The 20960-nt window shown below is 42.6% G+C and overlaps 1 protein-coding gene across 17 annotated transcripts in view; it reads right to left on the bottom strand.

The window, feature by feature from the left end:
* Window positions 1–20960, bottom strand: part of ptprdb (protein tyrosine phosphatase receptor type Db) — a 48615-nt gene that overhangs the window by 10419 nt on the left and 17236 nt on the right. For 4 of the 17 annotated variants that reach the window (XM_071532058.1, XM_071532066.1, XM_071532065.1 and 1 more), the window contains 10 exons: window positions 16448–16542; window positions 15627–15883; window positions 14132–14225; window positions 11885–12109; window positions 11614–11774; window positions 9724–9735; window positions 8985–9097; window positions 8146–8243; window positions 5685–5808; window positions 3403–3578 (listed from right to left, as the gene is read on the bottom strand). In XM_071532058.1, the coding sequence (XP_071388159.1) occupies window positions 3403–3578; window positions 5685–5808; window positions 8146–8243; window positions 8985–9097; window positions 9724–9735; window positions 11614–11774; window positions 11885–12109; window positions 14132–14225; window positions 15627–15883; window positions 16448–16542 (1355 nt within the window). Of the gene's footprint in view, window positions 1–3402; window positions 3579–5684; window positions 5809–8145; window positions 8244–8954; window positions 9098–9723; window positions 9736–10259; window positions 10263–11613; window positions 11775–11884; window positions 12110–13693; window positions 13701–13997; window positions 14011–14131; window positions 14226–15626; window positions 15884–16447; window positions 16543–17052; window positions 17641–17978; window positions 18097–18815; window positions 18843–19989; window positions 20184–20960 lie in introns of all 17 variants that reach the window. The other 13 variants (XM_071532050.1, XM_071532052.1, XM_071532063.1 and 10 more) reach the window with 10 other exon arrangements.

The raw sequence follows: 20960 nt of genomic DNA, 5'->3' as shown, positions 1-20960 counted from the left end.
TAAATGAGATTAAATAATTTTCTCCAACATAAAGCCCACTACCTTCACATACATTAGAGGTAGTAGGCTGATGGATAAAGAACTTAGGGCAGCACTCCAATGTAATGTTGTCATTGTTGTGCAGTGTTATAGCTGTGAAGAATTATATTCATCATTGAATTGGGAGAATGTAGCTCAGCTGGCATTCATAAAGGAGAGATTCATCATTTTATGAGACAGCAGTCTACTGGTTACGGTTACAGTAGGTGTTCTGCAAAGCATTGTATCCTTTGAGTGGAAGCTATTGTAGAACCTGCATTAAGACTGCAGGATTTTCCATACAATTCCTCACGATGACGCAGCAAGCATGTAAAAATAGGTATTTCTACAATGGCTACATCTATACTGTATAGCCACAAGAGAGAGAAAGAGAAAGACAGTTGACAGCGTGATCATGCAAACTGTGGACACTAACGTGCCCTGTTTCTGAACTGGTGTGGTTACAATGAAAACCATTTCAGACCAAGTTAACTGTAAGTGCCTTGCGGTGAGTTGAAAACAATTCAGCATTCTCACTCAACGCACTGGCTTTTGTACAGAACGAAAAGGGAGTAAAGCAGAAAAAAGGCACTGAATAGGGAGAGAGGTAAGGAGAAAACCATGTGAGGAGAGGTTGCGTTTCACAAGGGATTAGCAAAGGAGAGAAAGAGAGGTCTTGCCTTAGAGAAGAAATAAGAGGGCATCTGAGGGTCAAACAGACACAACAGAGACAGTTGGAAAAGTTGGAAAAGAGACAGAGCTTTAACACAAAGCACAGGTTATTAGGAAAAGGAGCACAGATGAGAGGAAAGGATAATTTTCTGTACAGGGCTCTAGACATAATTGGTTAGCACTTAATCATGATTCATACCTCAAGCAATACTTGTTCATTTTATTCGGACATGACATTCTCATTACATTGAATATTTACTCAAGCGCATATTCTGTTAACTATAGCAAAATGCCTTGAAGCAAAAAGATTTTCTAATTCATTACCACCCCCCAGTTAAGCTGTACTTGTAATTCCCCGGTCTCCCTCACTATCCTATCCTGTTCTATTTGATCCCACTGATCTATTCTACTCATCAGTGCTGCTCTCTCCTGCCCCATCCTACACCCTTCTGACTTCCCCCAGTCTCGTCAGTGCTGTCTCTGTCCCCTCCTGTTCCCCCCTCTCTTAGCCATGACTCCTTTTAGCTTGGTCAACATCATGTTGATGTTGGCTGCGGTTTAGTTTATGCTGTACATCATCCTGACCTATCCTGTCCAGTCCTGTTCTGCCCTCTTCCATCTCATTCCTTCTTGTCCTGTTGAATTCAACTGGACCCGTCCTGTCCCACCACATCCATCCCAACCTAATTTGTTCTGTTTTGTTCTGTCCTACCCTATCCTACTCAACCCTACTCAGCTAACCCTACACTAGTGTCCTACCCTACCGTACTCTACCCCACTAACCCTATTCTACTGTACACTTCCCTACTCTATCCTACCCTACTAACTCTACCCTACCTTACCATACCCTTTCCTTATTTATTTTACCCTACGCTACCCCTCTAACCCTGCCATATACTACCCTACTCTACCATACTCCATCTTATCCTACCTTTGCCTTCCCTACCCTACTCTACCCTATCCTACTCTACTGTACGATAGCCTATCCAATCCTACTCTATCCTACCATACCCAATCTTACCCTCCACTGCACTACTCTATCCTATCCTACAGTACCCTATCCTACTCTACCCTACTATATCCTACCCTACCCTACACTATGCTAACCTACACCATCCTACCCTACTCTATTCTACCCTACTCTATCTTATTCTATTCTACAATACCCTGTCTAACCCTACCTAACTTTGTCCTACACTACGTTACTCTATCCTACTGTGTCATACTTTCTCCTACCCTACTCTATTCCACCCTAACCTACTAGATCCTACCCTACCCTACTCTATGCTATCCTACACTATCCTACCCTATCCTAGTCTTTCCTAATGTATTCTACTCTACACTATCCTACCCTACCCTACTCTGTCCTACCCTATCCTATTCTCTTCTACTCTGCAGTACCTTAGTACTCTGTCCTATACTAGAGTATCCTATGCTACCATACTCTATCCTATCCTATCCTACTTTGTCCTACCACAGGGTTTTTCCTGCATCAAGATTCTTTTTGGCGGCTGCCTAAGCGTAATTAGTGAGCGCCAAAGCTGCTAGAATGGAAAAATGTTAATTTGGTGCAGTTAAATGTGCTTTAGAAGTGTTTTTCCCATGCTTTGTTTTTGGTTGTTATAGGGTACAACCATGATGATGATGAGCGCTGTTGTGCCCACTCTTGCTATACAGAAGAATTCAGCAAGATGTGCGAAACTACTGCTTGAAAAAGAGATGCAAGCGACAGAACAGCAGACTCCTTTGTCAAATAATGTTCTTACTCCAAGAAGAAATGCTATTTATGCTATTGCTATTTATCAGCTAACTGGTAGGCAAAATTTCCTTAACACCTGCAGAGCCTGTGTGTGTGTGTGTGTGTGAGTGTGTGTGGTGGGTGGATGTGTGAGAGAGAGAGAGTGACTGGTGAGTCAACAACCTCTAACAGTTGCTAGGCTCAGGTGTGAATTATTAGTAATTTGTATCCAGGGTTAGAACACTAAATGCAAACAACCAAATATTTATCCAAACATGGTATTTTCCATATCTTAATGTTGTGAAATGTTTGAAGATATACAGACCTACCTCATATTCTATATTGCCTTAAGGTAGAATGTGTATTTCTGTTACTAGTATGTTTTGGTTCCTTTCAGGCAATTGTTCAGAACTGAAAAGCCTGTTAAATCACATAAAAATTGCTGCAAAAATGTAATCATACAGTTAAACAACAAACACTTAGATCAATAGCATACAGTCAAAATTATTAAGAAATTGTTTTATGCATTTAATTGAAAGTTGTTGTTTTTTTTAATCTTTTGTCAACCACCTGCTAACTATTTTCCTATAATCAGCTAAATAAGATCAAGCCACTTCTGCATTGAAAGTCAATTGGTGGTCCAAAATAACAAGGGTCCAAGTTCATGCATATAGAGTGTTCATTGATTGCATTCACTGGCCCACACAAGCCTTTTTCTGAGCCAGGAAAAACCCTGTTAACCCTACACTATCCTACCCTATCCTATTCCATGCTACCTTATATGGTGAGAGTCTTACCAACACCCAGTCCTCACCCTATCCCAAACAGACCGATCTTATCCTACTTCTTGCTGTCCTGTCCAATTCCAATTTATCATCAGGATAGCGTTGGATGTGTGCTGCTCCTATCCTGTGCTACCTGTCCTGTTCCAATCTTCCCCCTTCCCCCATCTCGTTCCGTCCCCGCTGTCTTACCCGTGACTTCTCCTCCAGCTTGGTCATCATGATGATGTTGGCTGTGTGCTGTTCCCAGACCAGCCTCCAGAAGTCACAGAAGGTCTCGGGCAGGGAGCCCTGCGTGGCGATGTAGGCGTTCTGACGGCGGTAGCCATCGATGTAGTTGGCGTTGATGTAGTCGCTGCCCGGGACACCTGCAGCGTCAGGAGGGAGCGAAGGTTAGGGAGGGTGGAGGGCAAGAAAGAAGAGTGGAAGGTGAAGGGGAGAATGAATTGTGGGGGGGGTGAATTGAATTGAATGTGCATGATGAATGACATTACGGCTGTATGTCTCTGCACTAAACACATTTCCTTGTGCAATTTACTTGAACCTGATTCTTCGTATTCTGATTCACAATGAAATCATCTATATGGATTATTCCAAATCTATTACCATGAAAGCAGGTTTATGTCCCGGTAATAAAGGGTGAGGATCATTTGAGGTCGGGCTCGGGAGCTTAATGTTTTCACAGGGCCCAGTGTCCTTTGGTGTTGGATTGTTCAGCCGTCTTGTTTTATAATACATGCTAAGACGATCATGGGCCTAATCTGAATATACTCTGGATGTGTCGCTTTGAATGGCAATATGACTGTAAGGCCGTCTCTGTGTAAGACTCGGCTGACACTGCTTGTCCTGGAAGGGATTGTGTGTATGTGTGTGTGTGTGTGTTTGTGTGTGTGTATACAGGCGTGTGTGTGTGAGTGTCTGTGTGTGTTTGATTTAGGATCAGTCCTGCTCATCTGGGGCCTAATACCATAATCCCAAAAATCACTGAGTCACAGCTCAAACACGCACACACATACACCCAAACACCCAAACACACACACACACACACACACACGCATACATACACACACATACACACACATACGCTCAGAGTTCAGCCATGACCTGATTCTGCCGAAGTGGGACACAAACCACTCTTGAGTCTTCTGAGGACAGTTTACATTTAAGAGATAGAAAAGTCAATGTACAAACAGAAGAATCACATGAAGAAGAAACTCTTTCAGCAGATTCAGACTCTAGCGGCTCATTTTACTCGAACGGCTACAACTCAGCCCCATCCAATCCTAAAACCCCAACTCCTAAAACCCTGACTGACCATCATACACACACAGACACACACACACACGGTTAAATGACAGAGGAGTATGGGATGTTTATACATCTTATGTTAAATGGGGTGGGGACAGACGGTAAGGAGAGCTTCTAACATATGTTTATCAGCCCCAGTCTTTAAAAGACAGCTTGACTGAAAGCTTTGATGTGTTGCAACTTAATTGCAAGGGAGTACGGTCGAGGCACTGTGCAGTTAGTAGATAAAACAAATACACACACACACACACACACACACATACACAAGATGAGTTCCCATCACTTGGTGGCTACACAGGCTTGGCAGTGAGAGTGTGTGCATGAATGTGTGTGTGCAAGAGAGTGGGAGCAAAAGTGCATATCTGTTTGTGTTTGTGTGCATTTTGTGTGTTTGATCTTAAGTGTATGTATGCTACGCTTTATAAGTGTGTGTGTGTATGTGTGTGTGTGTGTGCCCCTAAGTGTGTTTGGACATGCTCAAGTGTATATGTGTTTTCTGAGCTGAAAGAAAGACAGACAGCCAGGGCTCCAGGACAGGCGGGGGTGGAAGGGCTGCTCACACATGCTCTGCCCAGATAAGGCTCATCTGTTCGGGCTTGGCCTCCCACTGCCTCCCTCTCTCCACGTCGGAGCTGCCAGTTTCTCTGCCTCAGGTCTTTCTCAGCTGAGGTGGGTGAGCGAGCTTCAAAATGCACACTGAGAGCAGGACTGGGAAACACGCCGCTTTCTCTCCTCATTTTAGACCAGCCAGAAGGAGCCAATCCAGTGTGATGGGCGTACCATGAAAATATATCAGTAAAGAGTGTGTAAATAAAGTGTGAGTATTTACCTCCACAGACTTTTGCATTAGAATGGCCAAGTGAGAGACCATAGCAATTCTGTGACTGGGTCCCACAATGGGTGGAAACAGCAGCTTGAAATGCTGTGTAACCATTGCAGGCACTACTGACTTTACAAATTAGAACTTGGAAACACTGAAATAATAAATGTTTTTGCGGCTAACCTATCTGATGCAGGCACAGCACTTTGTCGTACAGCAACCGGCCATGAAACTTTGTACTACTAATATCCCATTCCTCATAGCAGCAGCTGTTTTGAGATGGCTCATCACACACTTACACATTCACACACACACATACACACACACGCTGCGCTGAGTGTCTTACCTTCGATGCTGGAGAGTATGACCCTGGAGTGGTCGTAGGCGATGACGTTTGCGTAGCGGTTCTTTGGCTTGTTGACCTCCAAGTTGGAGTTCTCCCATGTGAACTGTTGACCAGGGTCAACGGACTACAAGACACAAAGGTCAAAGGTCAATGGAACACACCGCACAGAGGCCAAAGACCAAAGATCATATAAAGACTATAAACGATAAAAATAGCCTTGCAGGGTTATTATAGTTTTATGATTCTGGATAGTTTTGGATGTTGTTTGCATGTTTTAGTTTTCATTTGTTTAATTTTTCAGTTTTGGTTTTAGTTTTTTTTCTTTTAAATTAAAGTTTAGTTTAAGTACTAATATTCAAATGGTCATACCTGCACCTATTTTGTACACATACTAACAAAGTAAATGTCTCGATGGCCATAGTATTCATTACCAGATGTGTAAGGGCAACTCTTTTTTGTTTTAAATGCAAATCATGAAATGTGAATATCATCTGTCAAAAAGACTGAGAACCAAAAATGACTGCATACCACTTTTAGTGTTGTAAGTACTGTACTGCTGCTTTACGTACTGTCTAATTCTCCAGTACTGTTCTCAACATTACAGCAGAGATAAAATGTTACCACTTAAAACTGAGACAGATGTAGCCTGGCGTGGATGTTATTAGCTCTTAAAATCTGCCCCAAAGTCAGTGCAGAAATTGCTCCCTAAAAAGTCAAGCACTGGACAATACTATAGATCCGAGCTTACAGGCCTTGTTCAGTCTTGTTGTAGCAAAACAACAAAATTAGAAAACAGACAGAAATTGCTAATTAACAAGGCGGTATTAAACTGAACCACAATTTGGACAAATACCATATCCTATTTCAAGAAAGCACAATCACGGAGGGACTTTTTGCCTTCAACAGAAAGCCTGGCTAGCAGGGCAAGATGATAAAAACGTGATAAATTCCTCTGGGAGAGAAAGGATGGTTGTGTTAGACCAACACATTAAGTTCCTGGAGGGTAATTACAGTGTAACCAGTGCTGTTAGCCGGGAGAGGCAGACATGAGGTCATTATGGGGCTGTCAATGGAGAGGGACGGAGAGGGAGAAAGCCAGAGCAATTTAGCAATTCTGAATATTTTACGACACATAATTATGGTTAGGTTGGGGAAAAAATGGACAGGAATGGGACTGGATGAGTGCACGTGTCCGTGTGTGTGTGTGTGTGTGTGTGTGTGTGTGTGTACTGCTTTCTGTTCGCTGCTCCGCCATCATGTGTGTCTGATTATTACACCGCAATCATTTCTGGCCTCTCTCTCTCTTTCTCTCTCTCTCTCTCTCTCCCTCCCTCGATCCCTCCTCCATCCATCTCTCTCACTCCCTCGTTAAGGGTTCAGCACTGAACAAAGCACACAGTCATGCAGAGAGAATGTGTGGCTCGACAGAGTGGTTCCAACTCGCACCACAATTACATACGGCTCCCCCCCCCCCCCCCCCCTTTATTCTCTCTCCCATTGCTTTCTCCCTAAAACATCCTAACTCTATTTTTCTACTCTCTTCATAATACGTCTCTCTCTTCCTCTGTATACGTATCTCTGTTGCACACAACCTCCGTCTCTCCCTCTCTTCTGGTAGCCAATTAGAGCCTTACGTCTTGCCCATATATTCTTTACCCAGAGGCCGCTGGTCTAAACAGATTTTTGCAGTGGGAGAAAAAAAAACAACATTTTTTTTACCCCTTTAATAGCTCTCTGTGGAGCTCATTGTAATGGTAGCACTGTTTGCTACACAGCAGTGCATGTTGGAAAATATTTCTACTGATGTTTTGTTTTGGTAGAGCTATTTAGCTCCACAGTTCAGCACACCGTGTTCTGGCACATCATTATCTCCAAGCAGATGTGTTTTTTCTTCTTCCCTGTTTCGCATTAAATACACTGCAAGTTTAAGGAAACTAATCAAAAAGCGGAGAACACTTACTTCCTCTATCTCTTGGTAACTCTCCGTCTCTCCCTCTTTATTTCTATCTCCGTTTCTGCTCTACGATTCTCTTTCTCCACCAGAGCGTAGAAACGAGGGCTTGATAACCATCTGGCTGTAAGCAAACTCTCTTTGAGCTTGCAATTTCAATTTCCCTGACTGGGAGTCTTCATTCAGTAGAGACACTCTTACATTTGCAGCGATAAGGACATGACAGTAGAGAGGGGAAGAGAGTCGAAAATGCGCTTTATCTTGTATCCGTCTATGAAGACAAATCAAAATACAGCTTAACTAAACCGAACTTGCATACAGACCGAAAACTCAAGCGTCAGACTTGTTCGGGACCCACCGATCTACAACGTGTCAGTCAGCCGTCGAAATCGAAATTGGAACAAAAAAGGAGGAATCAACAACGATCACGGCTGGAGAAAACCTCGTCAGAAGCCGGATGCATGTCTCGAGTTTAAAGATTTTCCGGGAAAGATAAATCTGCAGTCCTACCTCATACTCTTGAGAGAACTTGAGATTGTCGTTTGCCTTCAGGCGCTCGATGTGATCTGCCAGCTCGGAGATGGGGACGGGCGGGTGACTCGCCATGCCTGCCGAGCACAGAAATAGAAGAAAGGGGCATTTTTGATACACGTACAACTAAACCGTTTTGGAGGGAAACGTTAAGAGTTAGGATTCTCAGAGGAGGTGTTGTTTAGTGTTCTGTCCATGGTCAGCAGAGGAAGCAAATGGAAAAGTGTTTTTTTTTTTGTTAAGTGACCGTTTTCTCTCCAGGCAGAGAGAAGGAACAATGTGCGTGTTCTGAAAGTTACTGAGGCACAATAACATGTCCTCAGAGTATATGCACATTGCTGGTGTGGGTAAAAAAAGACTGTGACACAGGCGGTTAAAAATTCAGCATGAAAAAAAAAAAAAAAAAAAAAAAATTGGGATGTTTAAAGGCATATTTTGTGATCCCAGAAGTGTTTTGATGTGAGGTTATGTTGTCATTCGGAGCAGCTTTATCCTAAATGGGATGAAATGTTAGTTAGCCTGATAGCCTGGCAGTGTGAAGAAGAGATTGAAACAGAGAGAAGAAAGAAAGAAAGAAAGAAAGAAAGAAAGAAAGAAAGAAAGAAAGAAAGAAAGAAAGAAATGTGGTAGAATCTGATAGAAGAGAGGATGTAGGACCAACTAACTTGACAAACGGCGATAACCGCGGTACACTGATACACGGTAGGCTGAAAAGGGAAACAACATCGACAGTCTGATCAGTGTAAAGACAACTACAGTAATATTTAGGAAATCAAACCACCAACTACATACTGTGTGTGTGTGTGTATGTAGTCTACCTGGAGTCTGGAAGTTGATTCTGCGGAGCTCCACAGGGTCAGTGGGATGGTGGGAGGACATGGCTTTGCTACAGGGAAAACTGCCCTTCCTGCCTTCAGCCTCAGCTCTTTTCCTGGAGGAACACAACAGCACACAACCGTTACACCTCTCCACACACCTGATGACTGATGCTATGTTATGGATGCATTGTTTCAGTCAAAGGATGAGCGTTATATACAGTAGATCAGTGATTCTCAACCTTTTTCATATCAAGGACCCCTAATTTAGTACAGATTAGAGCCACGGACCCCTTTGATTTTTGTCTCTCTGACCCAAATCTGAGAGTATTTTTATTGTCAGATATGATTTTGTCCAGAATTCCATAACTATCTATATTGTAGATAGAGAGATAACAGTGGATCTATGGCCAAAATAGTCATTCTTCTACATTCTACATTCTTGTAAATGAAATAATGCTGAAGTTTAACAATTCATCAATTAGCTGTGGACCCTCTGGAACCCCCTCAAGGAACCCCGGTGGTCCCCAGACCCCACGTTGAGAACCACTGCAGTAGATTACCATGCAGTCTTCAAAGACATATGAGAGCAATGCTAAGCCTATTGGGATCTATTATCTATCTATTATGGTATTAGCTTTAGAAAGGCATTACTGGCAGAGGCGTTTGAGTGAATGCTTAGCCAAGCTATTGTACAGCCCCTGCAGGGCAGAGGGGATGATAATAGGTAGAGTTTGTTTACCTGTCAGGTTTGCTGGATCCAAACAGAGATCGGAGCAGATAGAAGAAGAGACGAAGATGAATAACATTAATGGCCAATCACAAAAGCATCAGAGATAAAAGCAAGTGCTAAGTCTTTCATTCTATTTCTCTCAGTCAAATTAATCCAGCGGTCCTCAATTCCGGTCCTGGAGGGCCGCTGTCTGGCAGACTTTTGTTCCTCCCTGATAGTTAATGAGGCACACCTGGGGCCAGATGTATAAATGATGCGTCCACACAAAAAGAACGCATACGCCACTTTCAGCACAGAAATTGGTATTTATAAAAAAAGACCGTGCCGGAGTATGCTTTATATCGTGTGTACACAGACTTTTATGAGTCAGCTGAGCTAAGTGGGATGCAGCAATATGTCAAACGGAAGGAATTTGGGCAACATTTTATTTGAAGCCTTAATCTTTTCAGCACTCCACAGCAGCCTATTAGGTCTCAATAGAGTCACATGTAATGTAACAGAAGAAGAATAAATTATGATCATAAATCATAAATCATAAATTAGACCTACTCATGAGTTATCAATCGATAGGCTATTATGGCTCACAATATACAGTAGTTGTGTGTAGGTCTACCTACCTACCAGGTGAGGCTCATTAACTATCAGGGAGGAAGAAAAACCTGCAGGACATCGGCCCTCGAGGAACAGAATAGAGTGCCTAGGAATTAATCAATGATTTATATTTAAAGGTATACTATGTAAGATTTGCGCAAAATAGCACCCCCTATAGGCGGAAAGATGAATGATGAATCTCAATCAAAACAAATTCAAAACCCCGTTTCCAAACAGCGCTGCATTCACACTCCCCCTCACCAAGCGAAAAAATTCTCCGACAGTTCAACAATGACAACACAAGTCAGTTAGAAGTAGTATATTTATGACAGGACCTGCAGAAATTACTCATGACCTTGTGACATGACTTCTACAATAACGTTCTATAATAACAGAGCTACAAGTGAAACAGTAATGGCTGGGGATCAGCATGGGTCACACTGTAGGCTATGACACATCAAAACAGACCACACTGAGCGATTGATGATGTGTGTTAACAAGGCTTTTGGCAAACGACCAGATTATTATCATAGAGCTGATGGGCAATGATGTTATCTCTCCTCTGTGCGCTGCGTTAGGTAACCTTGCTCTCTGTACATATATTTAGAGAACAGAATACAGAAGACAGGCGACGATTCAGAATTTTTCGGTGAACCGATGAGCTAAACTTAGCCACAGTTAGCATAACAGACGAACAGATGATAATAATAGCGGTATCCCTGACCCTAGTGCTGCATGTAATGGAAACACACAACAAACCAACTGCTTTGCTTTTATCAGGCTCTGCCCTGCACTGCTCCACACAGCCTGGTTCTGACAAATGGACCTGAGGTATTAGATCTAGTTAGAAGGACTCGACTAGCTTCCCCGAAAAGCAACAGTCCAGATAACAAATGCACTGTAAATTGGAGAAAAACAGCCAACTCATCAACAACAATACCAATGTATATTCTTGTTTATGACCTTGCTCTAACAAAGGCAATGTGGGAGGCATATTGTGCAACTGTTTTTGGGGTGGCAGAGCTGCTTGAGCCTGGACAGTTATAAGGGGTGGGAGGGGCTGCAAATAGGGGAGGAGCTTATTTGCAGCCTGTAAAAAATACTCTCAGCTGAATACAGCAGACAACAAACAAAACAAATGGAGAATGGATAGATTAGTAGTTCATTCCTCCACCCTATTTTTTGATTTACTGAGAAGACTGTAGGCTAGATTAAAATGAAAATCTTACATAGAGTGCCTTTAAATTATTTTTCTCTTTGAACAATTATGCTTCCCACTTCCCCTTGCCTCCATCGTCCTGTCCTTACCTCTTGAAGAGGAGAATGGCGATGACGATGCAGACGATGAAGATGACGGCCAGCACAGGCCCCACCACCCACAGCAGCCCCTCCTCCTCGTCCACGATTGGCTGAGGGTCCACATCCGATGAGGTCACGGGGTCAGAATAGGGGCTAGTGGCGTACATGGTCTAGAGGAAGACAAGGATAGGTCACACGAGGTAAATCAAGTATTCAGAGGCTCTGTGTGTGTGTGTGTGTGTGTGTGTACATGTGTGTGTGTGTGTGTGTCTGCACTCACATTCTCAGACAGGTCCAGCAGCGCGAGCACGAAGAACACGTACTCCTGTCCGTTCTGCAGCGGACGGTTGCGGAAGTCGCCGTAGTTTCGGCCGTCGCCTAGCGTGAACTCCAGGGGGAGGGTCTTAAAGTGAGCGGTGACGTAGGCCCTGGGATCTGATTGGCCGGCCTGTCTGCGTACGCGGAGGGCCCGGCTGACGCTGGTCCTGTTGATCTCTTTCAGGAGCTGGAGGGGAAGGGAACGGAAGGGGAGGATGGAGAGGGATGAAGGGAGGACGGATGGAATGAAAAGAGAAAGGTAGCAGAGAGGGGAGGGAGAGACAGCGGATAGAGAGAAAAAGAGAGGGAGAGAGAGAGAGAGGGACAGAGAAAGGGGGGAAAGGAGAGAGAGGTCAGTGGATCATCATCCTAATGTATGCTAAGTTCAAACAAAGTGCAACATCAAACTCTAGAAAGGTCAAAACTGAAATGAAGTTGTCTAATATTGTAAAAGCAATGTACTCATCCTTCCTCAACTTTTCCTAAATAAATTCCTGAGTTTGCACAATTCCAAAAAATGGACTTCGCTAAATAAAGACAGCTTTGACAGTTTTCTCCACACAAAAACCCTCATTAGCGCCGGAACAATGGGCTATAGAGCGTTTGTACCCAAGTGTGAATGTCTCTATCAACAACTGAATGGCCGCCACATTTATCCATTGAGACAGTGAGCGCCATAAAAACTCTACTGAAACTAATCTCCCACATATTATTGTGCCTTCAGAACAGTGTAATGAAGGTGATGAAGTCTTTAGAATAAGGGGGAAGTGGAATTAGACGGGAAATGGCATGTGAAAGCACCGGATTGACCAGGTACACTACCTCCGCCGGATATTCTCACAGATACAACAGCTTCGACTCATTATACAAGAACAAACACTGCCAGTGGGCTCAACACTTTTCTTTGTCTGTGTGACTTAATGTTGACACACATTGTGCTCCCATCAATCCAGGGAAGAAGACACAGTGTCTGGGTGTCTGGACAGATACACCAGGAATAAGGTGATGGACCACTGCGGGAAATCCAACCCTCCAAAACAAGCCTTCGGAATTGTGTGTGTGTGTGTGGGTCTGAGGAATAATGCAAGAGTTCATTATGATTGTTTTTTTTAAACATTTAGTTAATATCAATCATTTAACTTATTGCCTATTTGTGCTTTGTGTTTTTTTGAGCTCTTTATTGATTTTACATCATATAGTTTCACAACATATGAGGCTGCAGTGGATGCAGCAGAGTATGTATCATGCACAATATATGTCATAATTCAAACTGAGCCTGATTGAACAACACTCAGACTATTGAAATTGTCATGAAATTGCCTTTATCTGATTTTCTTTATCGAGGTAAGGTCAAAATCAGAGTGAGCATAATCCAGTTAACACCTAGATTTCTACCCAATCTTTCAATTTATTGGGGCATGTAAACTTAGAGCCCATTCACATCTAGAACAATAACAATAAAGATAACTATGAACTATAACGATACATTGTTGCTCAAGCATTCACACTACAATGATGCCTGTGATCAGTTCCTCAGCAGAGAAAGCCATCACACCCCCTTCTTTTTCAGAACTTTAATTTGACTGGTTGAAAATGTTTCAGCATCGTCTCTGCATCCACAAAATCGCTCTGAGATTGATGAAATGATTCCACGTCAACCGGGTTATTCGAGAAATCAAATTACTTGGAAGCATGTAAACACTAGAATCGAAATATTGCCTCAAGCTGATTACTCCCAGTAAATGGGTTATTGGTGCGCATGTAAACATACTCATTATCTGATCCGTATGGCCGGGACTCTGTTTACTGTTTTATCTCATTGTTCTATCCGTTTTACTGATCTGTGTCAATTGTTCATTTTTATTTTCCTTGCTTATGTAGCACTTTGTAACTTTGCTTTTGAAAAGTGCTGTATAAATAAAGTATTGTTATTGTTATTATACCCTTTCATTATAGTAGGCATCTATTTGCATATCTGTATCATATTTTATACTGTCATCATTTTCATCCTCACCCACACTATAATAAACCCCAACCAGTTTACTTCAGCCTTTTTTTTATTATTCATACGTTACTACTTCCCATTAACTACAGCCATTTAGTCATCATCATCATCACCATCATCATCATCATCATTATCACTATTCACTATCCTTTACCATTTATTAGCCACTTATTGGTATCATGACCAATCTGCTGCATGTCTCACCTCATCCAGGTTCATCTGGTCAGGCTCCTCCCAGGGATTCAGGAACTTCCCTGCTCTCTGCTTCTTCAGTGGCACCACCACCACATAGTAACCCCTAACAACACAACACACACTGGGGTGAAGACAGGAAATATGCCACAGTCTGGACACTTGAATTGTTTCGTTATTTCAGTCTCTGGAGTAAAATCAGTCAATCGAAATCAGACAACGGAGGTTCTACTTTAAAGATTGCCTATGGAGAATTATGTCATTAATATATTTGTTGTATAATAGTTGTGATGCCACAATCTAACGCTTGAAAAAGAGCGAGGCTGTTGCTGTTAGGACAGGTAGGTGAAATGTCTTTGAAGCCAAGTGCAAAAAAAAAAAAAAAAAAAATCAGAGTGGGGGAGTTTTTCAGTAGTGGTCAGACTACAAGCACCGAATTTAGAGGAATACACAGAGTTTTTGGGAGTGTGGCCCGTTATTCAGCATATCTGTCAAGTGACATAGACATAGACAGCAAAATCATCCATGTGTCCCCAGTAGATCATTCGCTCCGGTGCTGCAAGAGGCAACTAGCATTATTTCAAAAGTGAGAAAATGAGAACTTGTAGCAGCGCTATAGCTGAATGGTACGTAATTCACAATATGTGGCTAAGTCTGGTAGTTTTGTGTAGGAGATACGCTCCTAAACATAGTGTATGCTAAAGTCTATGCTCTTTTGGTGTCTATGTTCTCATCACTTTAAGTTGACCAATGGGCAAATCTCCCAAAAACTCAAACTTCATAACACAATTTAAAAAATTTGTTTAGAATATATAGATTTGATCCAATTTGGATTTGAACTTTTATTGTCTCAAATAAACTTTCAAAGTCCAGCAGACTACAATTCACTGATTCATTGATTTTTGCTGCTATCTTGGACCAAGTCAGCTGAGCTGGTGTGGTCTCTTGCATTAATACATTACTTCTGAATGTCAAAGAAGACTACAAGGTTTTTGGGACTTGAAAACCCCAAATGCCACCGATGTGATGGAGACTAGAGCAGAATGCCTGTGAGAACACGTTAGTGCTCCAGACTGCGTTTTAGGGATGAATGCTAAGGACTGCATCTATTTGTTATCTATATTTGACCATGGTTACGAACAGCAGCTGAGATTACCAGCTTTGGGCTTTCATTTGGCCTAGTGTCTGAGTTCTCAGACTTGCTTTGCTGCCAGCTCAGAGAAATCCCTCCTGATAGACTAATAAATGAAAAGCAGCAGGGAGGGGAAATAGAGAAAGCATCTCACAGGGTCTATAGAACAATTCATTCCACGATGATCTATTTCGAGAACGTCCCGCAGGAGTTAGCGCTGAATAAAAAATGTGTCAAGGAAGTTCTCACAACTCCAAAAAAAACAATAATCTATTCATTAAAATAAACTAATAACTCAACCTTATGACCAACATGTAATTTCTCTCCATCCCTCCCTCTCTCCCTCTATCCATCCGTCTGTCTCTCCATCCCCACCTGACTTTAGCTGTGGTCTGTACAGTCGGCAGCTGCACAGTCACCATGCCGTCGGCGTTGGTCTTCCCCACCAGGGTGGGTTTGGTCTTCAGGATGTCCGGGGCGGTGGTGGCGGTGACGCGGTGCTGCAGGCCCCCGGCGCTGTTGGCCCGGTTGGTGAGCAGAAAGGAGTACTGGGTGTCCGGCTCCAGGCCGGTGATCAGCTTCTGGGTTTGCTTCCCGTCCACTTCCACAGACTGGCCCTTACCGTACAGGATCTGGACAGGGCGTGGGGGGGAAAGGACAAGATAAGAGTGGGTTACATCATTTGAGAGTTAAAGGCACACTGTGCCTTTGAAAAATAACTTATTCGCCTTTTTAGCTCATTCTATCATACGATATACATTATATATTATATATTGTCAATTTATGACCAAAATGACCAAAAAATATTTATTGCATTTTTATATCAAATTCTCATTACTTTTCCTTCCTGGAAAATGGAAAATCTTTAGTGGTGACCTCATCGTGTACCAGGAAGCCTAAATACAAATTCCCAACCAATAAAACCATCACAGATTTTTGAACAATTCGGCCCCTCCCATAAAAAAAACAAAAAAACTGCCTTTCTCTCCCTAACTGATATCCCATTGATTTACACTTTAGAATGATCCATCCTTGCATTATGTCCGCCCCAATATCCTGTTTCACCAGGAAAAACATCATATTATCATATTACGGAATCCAGATGCTCTCAAAATGCGAATTTACTGTGACTTTAAATTGTACACCTAGGGTAAGACACACAATATGGCACTACAGGAACTACAAAATGCACTTACAGTGAAGGGCTGGGCGGGGTTCTTGTCTCGGATCTCCCAGGACAGGAGAACAGAGTTCTTCATGGCAGCCTTCACTCTGAAGTTGGTGGCAAACACTGAGGCACAAATAAAAAAACAAAACAAAAACAAAAACACATTAAAATGACTCCACAGTCCCCTTCAGTCTCACTATAGAACCAAACATGATGATCTTACCTGTGTATCATCCTCTAGTACCAGTCTCAGACTGGTTTAGTGCTAGTCTAGTACTGGTCTGATCAACACTCAGAGTGACTGGATAGGGATACTTGCCCAAGACTGTTCTCTTACCTTGGTTTGGGAAAAGGACTGGGACTCTAAGACTACAGTGACAAGACAACAACAAAGGACACTTAGGATGTTGTAGCCAGATTGTCTGTTTGTGTTTCTGTGAGTGTGTTTGTATGTGTGTGTGGGACTGAGTGTGCACACGGACACACATGTATACACGTATGTTAAGCTTGAAGACAGAGAATACACACGTACAAACATAAACCAGTGATTCTATGAACTGAGCGTCCTGAGCAATGAAGATGGATTGTTGGAATGTGTGTGTGTGTGTGTATGTATGTTAGCGTGTGTCCTACCTTGGTCTAGCGGCTGCGTCCTAAACTGGACACTGGGGCTGTACGGCCCGGGGCCGACAGCCGTGAACGCGCACACCCTGACATCATACACTGTGTCGGCACTCAGGCCCTCCAACAAAACACTGGACCCTGGAGCTGCCACCACAACCTCCGAGGCGTTCCCTCTACTGTTTATATCCTTGTACAGCACCGAGTACTTCACGATTTTCCCGTTTTGCTCAATCAGGGGCACCGATTTCCACGCGAGCCGGATGGAGGCGGCGGAGGCCCCCTCGGAGATGATGTTCTCCGGGTATCCCCCGGGGGCGTCTTCCGGCGTGGTCACCTCCTTCACCGCCTCCTCTCCGTAGCCCATCTTGTTGCGGGCGGAGAGTCGGAATACGTAGTCGGCCCCCTTGTGAACATCCTGGGCCGTGTAGCGGTTCTCCTTGGTGGGGAACTCCACCACCGTGAAGGGGAGTACGTCGACGCGGCCGAAGGTGAGGCGGTAGCCCAGGAGTGGGGTGGGGGGGTCGGGGGGCGGGTGCCACTGGAGCAGAGCGGTGCCTGCGTCAGTGGCGCTCACCACCAGCTTGGGCTTCTCAGGCACTGTGGAGAGGGAGAGACAGAGAGAGAGGGAGAGAGAAAGTGACGGTAAGAAAATGATAATTAGACGATAATTACAAAGCACATTATTGATGACCTCAGGCAAAATTGCAAAATATGATTAATACCACGGTGCCAATAGATAGGGATTTTCTAAACCTATTGGCCTCTTACTGGCATGACAAGGTGAGATAGAATGAGACAGAGCCCATTCAGTGATTTAATGGCCTCTAATGATCATTAGTGATGCTATATTCTCACAGATCATTACTAGGGATTAATTTTTTTTTAATATGTGTGTGCGCATGGGTTGGCCTGTGCCCTTCGGTGTTGACACTTACGCGGCAGGGCGGTGCAGACCGTCTGGGGTTTGCTGCGAGCACCGTCCCCCTTGGCAGTGTAAGCCCCCACTGACACAGAGTAGGCAGTGTCCGCCTTCAGGTCGCCAAGAACCACCTCCTGCAAGACACAACACCATGGTCACCTGCACTGCTGCACAAAGCCAACTGCTTTTGGTGCGTTTAATACACTCCGAAAAAATGGATCAAACTCTCAAGAAACAACTCTACCTAAACAACTCTACCTACCAACACTATTAAATGTTATTCTGCTCTCTTCTGTACCAACAATACTTTTTGTTGGAACAGGAGATAAACTTTTAAGTTATTTTTCTCTTTTTTATTGCTCATGCAGTTGCTGCTCTTGGGTTTGTAAGCCAATATACTATATGGGAATATCTCCAAAATGCTCAGAACTCAAAACAACTACAATATCGAATCATCTCGCAACACAAAATGTATCAATTAACTACATGGAGCTATTCCTATATAGCTCAAAACTCATTCAGACCTGCTTCCACTAAAACACACCACATTTTCTTGATTCCTGGAATGTGAAAACCATAAATAATACCAGTATTTTTTAATAACAGACCACAGCAATATCCACGGGTGACTCATGTCATCAGTCATCTATGTATCTTTCCAGGCTCCTTTATTAAAAAAATCCTGGAGTACACAGAACGCCAAAATGAGAGAGCGACCTCCTGCTGGGTGTTAAGCTCTAGCCCCAGCCTTATGAGGTTTTAATGCTACCATCTAATAAATATGACTCATCTACTCTCCATGCTTCATTATTGTTATTGTTAAATAATAGGTTTAAAAAATAGGTTTACTCACATATTGAGTTGAGTCATCGTATTCCCACTGAGTGATGGAACAGTAGGGAGGAAAGAGAAAACAAAGAGGAGAGAAACACACAATACTGAATATTTGGGGTATGATTTAAAATACATCTTCATTCTTATCTGTGCTATACTCAAGTGGCAAGTAACATCTAATATCTTGTTATTGAAACAAATATGGAGCTACAGAAGTATCACTTTGTACGTCAGTGGGTATGTTTAGATAGGTAGAAACATACTTTATTTATCCTGGAGGGAAATTTGCTAAAGTTTACATGCATATTAAAATCTGATCTCAACCAGTTTAAGGCAATATTCAGACTACAGCAGTTGTCACATACAGGCCTTAGTCTATTAAACAGTGTAAAAACAGAATCAGTAAAAGCATAATCTGGTTATGCACACCTAGATTTTTTCTCAATCTTTACACAATTTAGCCTGAGTTTATTCAGTTTCTTAAATGTGTGCATGTGTCAAAAAACAGTCACAGACGGATTGTTTGTTGGACTGTTTGTTGCATTGTGTGTTGCGTTGTTGTAAGCGCATCAACAGCAAAGACACCAAAACAATCAGACGAAAATGTTATAACATTTTTAATCTGATACCTAGATGGCCGCAGATTGGCTCTGATTGTGTCACAACCTTCTATCAAAACAAATCTATCAAATAAACCCATATAAACCCAGGATACTGGGGATAATCATGTTATTTCTTTACTGTTTTAGTCCAACTATCACCTTAATCTGATTATTCACTATCACCTTAATCTGATTATTCACTATTACCTTCATCTGATTATTCACTATAATCTTAATCTGATTATTCACTATCACCTTAATCTGATTATTCAGTATCACCTTAATCTGATTATTCATGATCGCCTTAATCTGATTATTCAATATCACCATAATCTGATTATTCAGTATCACCTTAATCTGATTATTCAGTATATCACCTTAAATTGATTATTCAAGATCATTTTAACCTGATTATTCACTATCATCTTAATCTGATTATTCACTATCACTTTAATCTGAATGTTCACTATCACCTTAATCTGATTATTCACAGTAACCAGAGTATTATGCACCCCCTGTGAGAAAGCATAATTAGGCTTTTTTTAGCAATTGATTACACAGTTCAGTTGGTAGAGTATAAGGTGGTGTCACCTGGGAGTCCTCTATGAGGATGTCCTTGATGAGGGGCTGGCCCTGAGGCTCGCCGTAGTTCATCCTCACATAGTGGACTTGGTAGCCTCGGATCTGACCGTGCTGCCGCTCGGGCGCCGGCGCCCGCCATGTCACCCTAACGGCCGAGGCGTTCACGGTCTCCGCCTCCACCCCTCGCGGAGGACCGCTGGGAACTAGAAATGCATTGTGGGATAGAGGTCAAGGGTCACAGATGATGGATACTCATAAACCTCTGGGGTAAAGGCCCTCTCTTTAGCGAAACAAGTTTTTATCAAAAATGGATTTTTGGGGGGGCAGATAAAAAAATGCTCGGAAGATGGAAAAATTTAAAAATACAACCCTACAAAAAAAGTCTAAAAGCTGCCCTGATGTCTGGAGGGAAAAAAAAAAAGTCAAAATAGTAAAAAAAAAAAAATGAGAGTGCTTGAGGAAAAAACATGGAGGAAAAAAGCAGTGGAGGATAAGAAGCAAATGTAGAGAAAGATAAGAATGGCAGATAGAAAAGGATTTGTTGCCCGGGGCAGATAAACAGTGGCAGGCAGTCAAAGAGAAAATACTGTTATCAAGAAAAACCTCTCTCATGCTGCCAAGAACTACACTTCACCCAAAAAAAATACTGTGAGAAAAACTCAAGCCACCTCTTGCAATCTGATTGACCCACGGATAAACACTCTAAACAAAGCTGGAGTCAGAAAAAGTATATTTCTTATTTGGATCGCTGAAAGTATAGGGAGTATCTTGCAGGAATATCAAAAGTACAGCTGAATATATTGCATATTACAACATATTGTATTGATTGAAGTTAGTTATGTATTCAAACAGATTGTCAGTAGGAAAAGCCAAGGTAAGGGGAAGCCCAAGGTGCAGCTACAGGTTAATACAACACTCCTTATACAGAAGTGCTTCCAGCCAAAGGATTTGTCTTGGTATTGTTAGTGGGGCTGTGGGTG

This window comes from Centroberyx affinis, unplaced genomic scaffold (genome assembly GCF_046629955.1).
Source record: "Centroberyx affinis isolate AG114_WGS23_722 - 3 ecotype Tasmania unplaced genomic scaffold, CSIRO-AGI_Caff_v1 ptg002161l_1, whole genome shotgun sequence".
Taxonomy (NCBI): domain Eukaryota; kingdom Metazoa; phylum Chordata; class Actinopteri; order Beryciformes; family Berycidae; genus Centroberyx; species Centroberyx affinis.
This window is presented reverse-complemented; position numbering and strand designations above follow the sequence as displayed.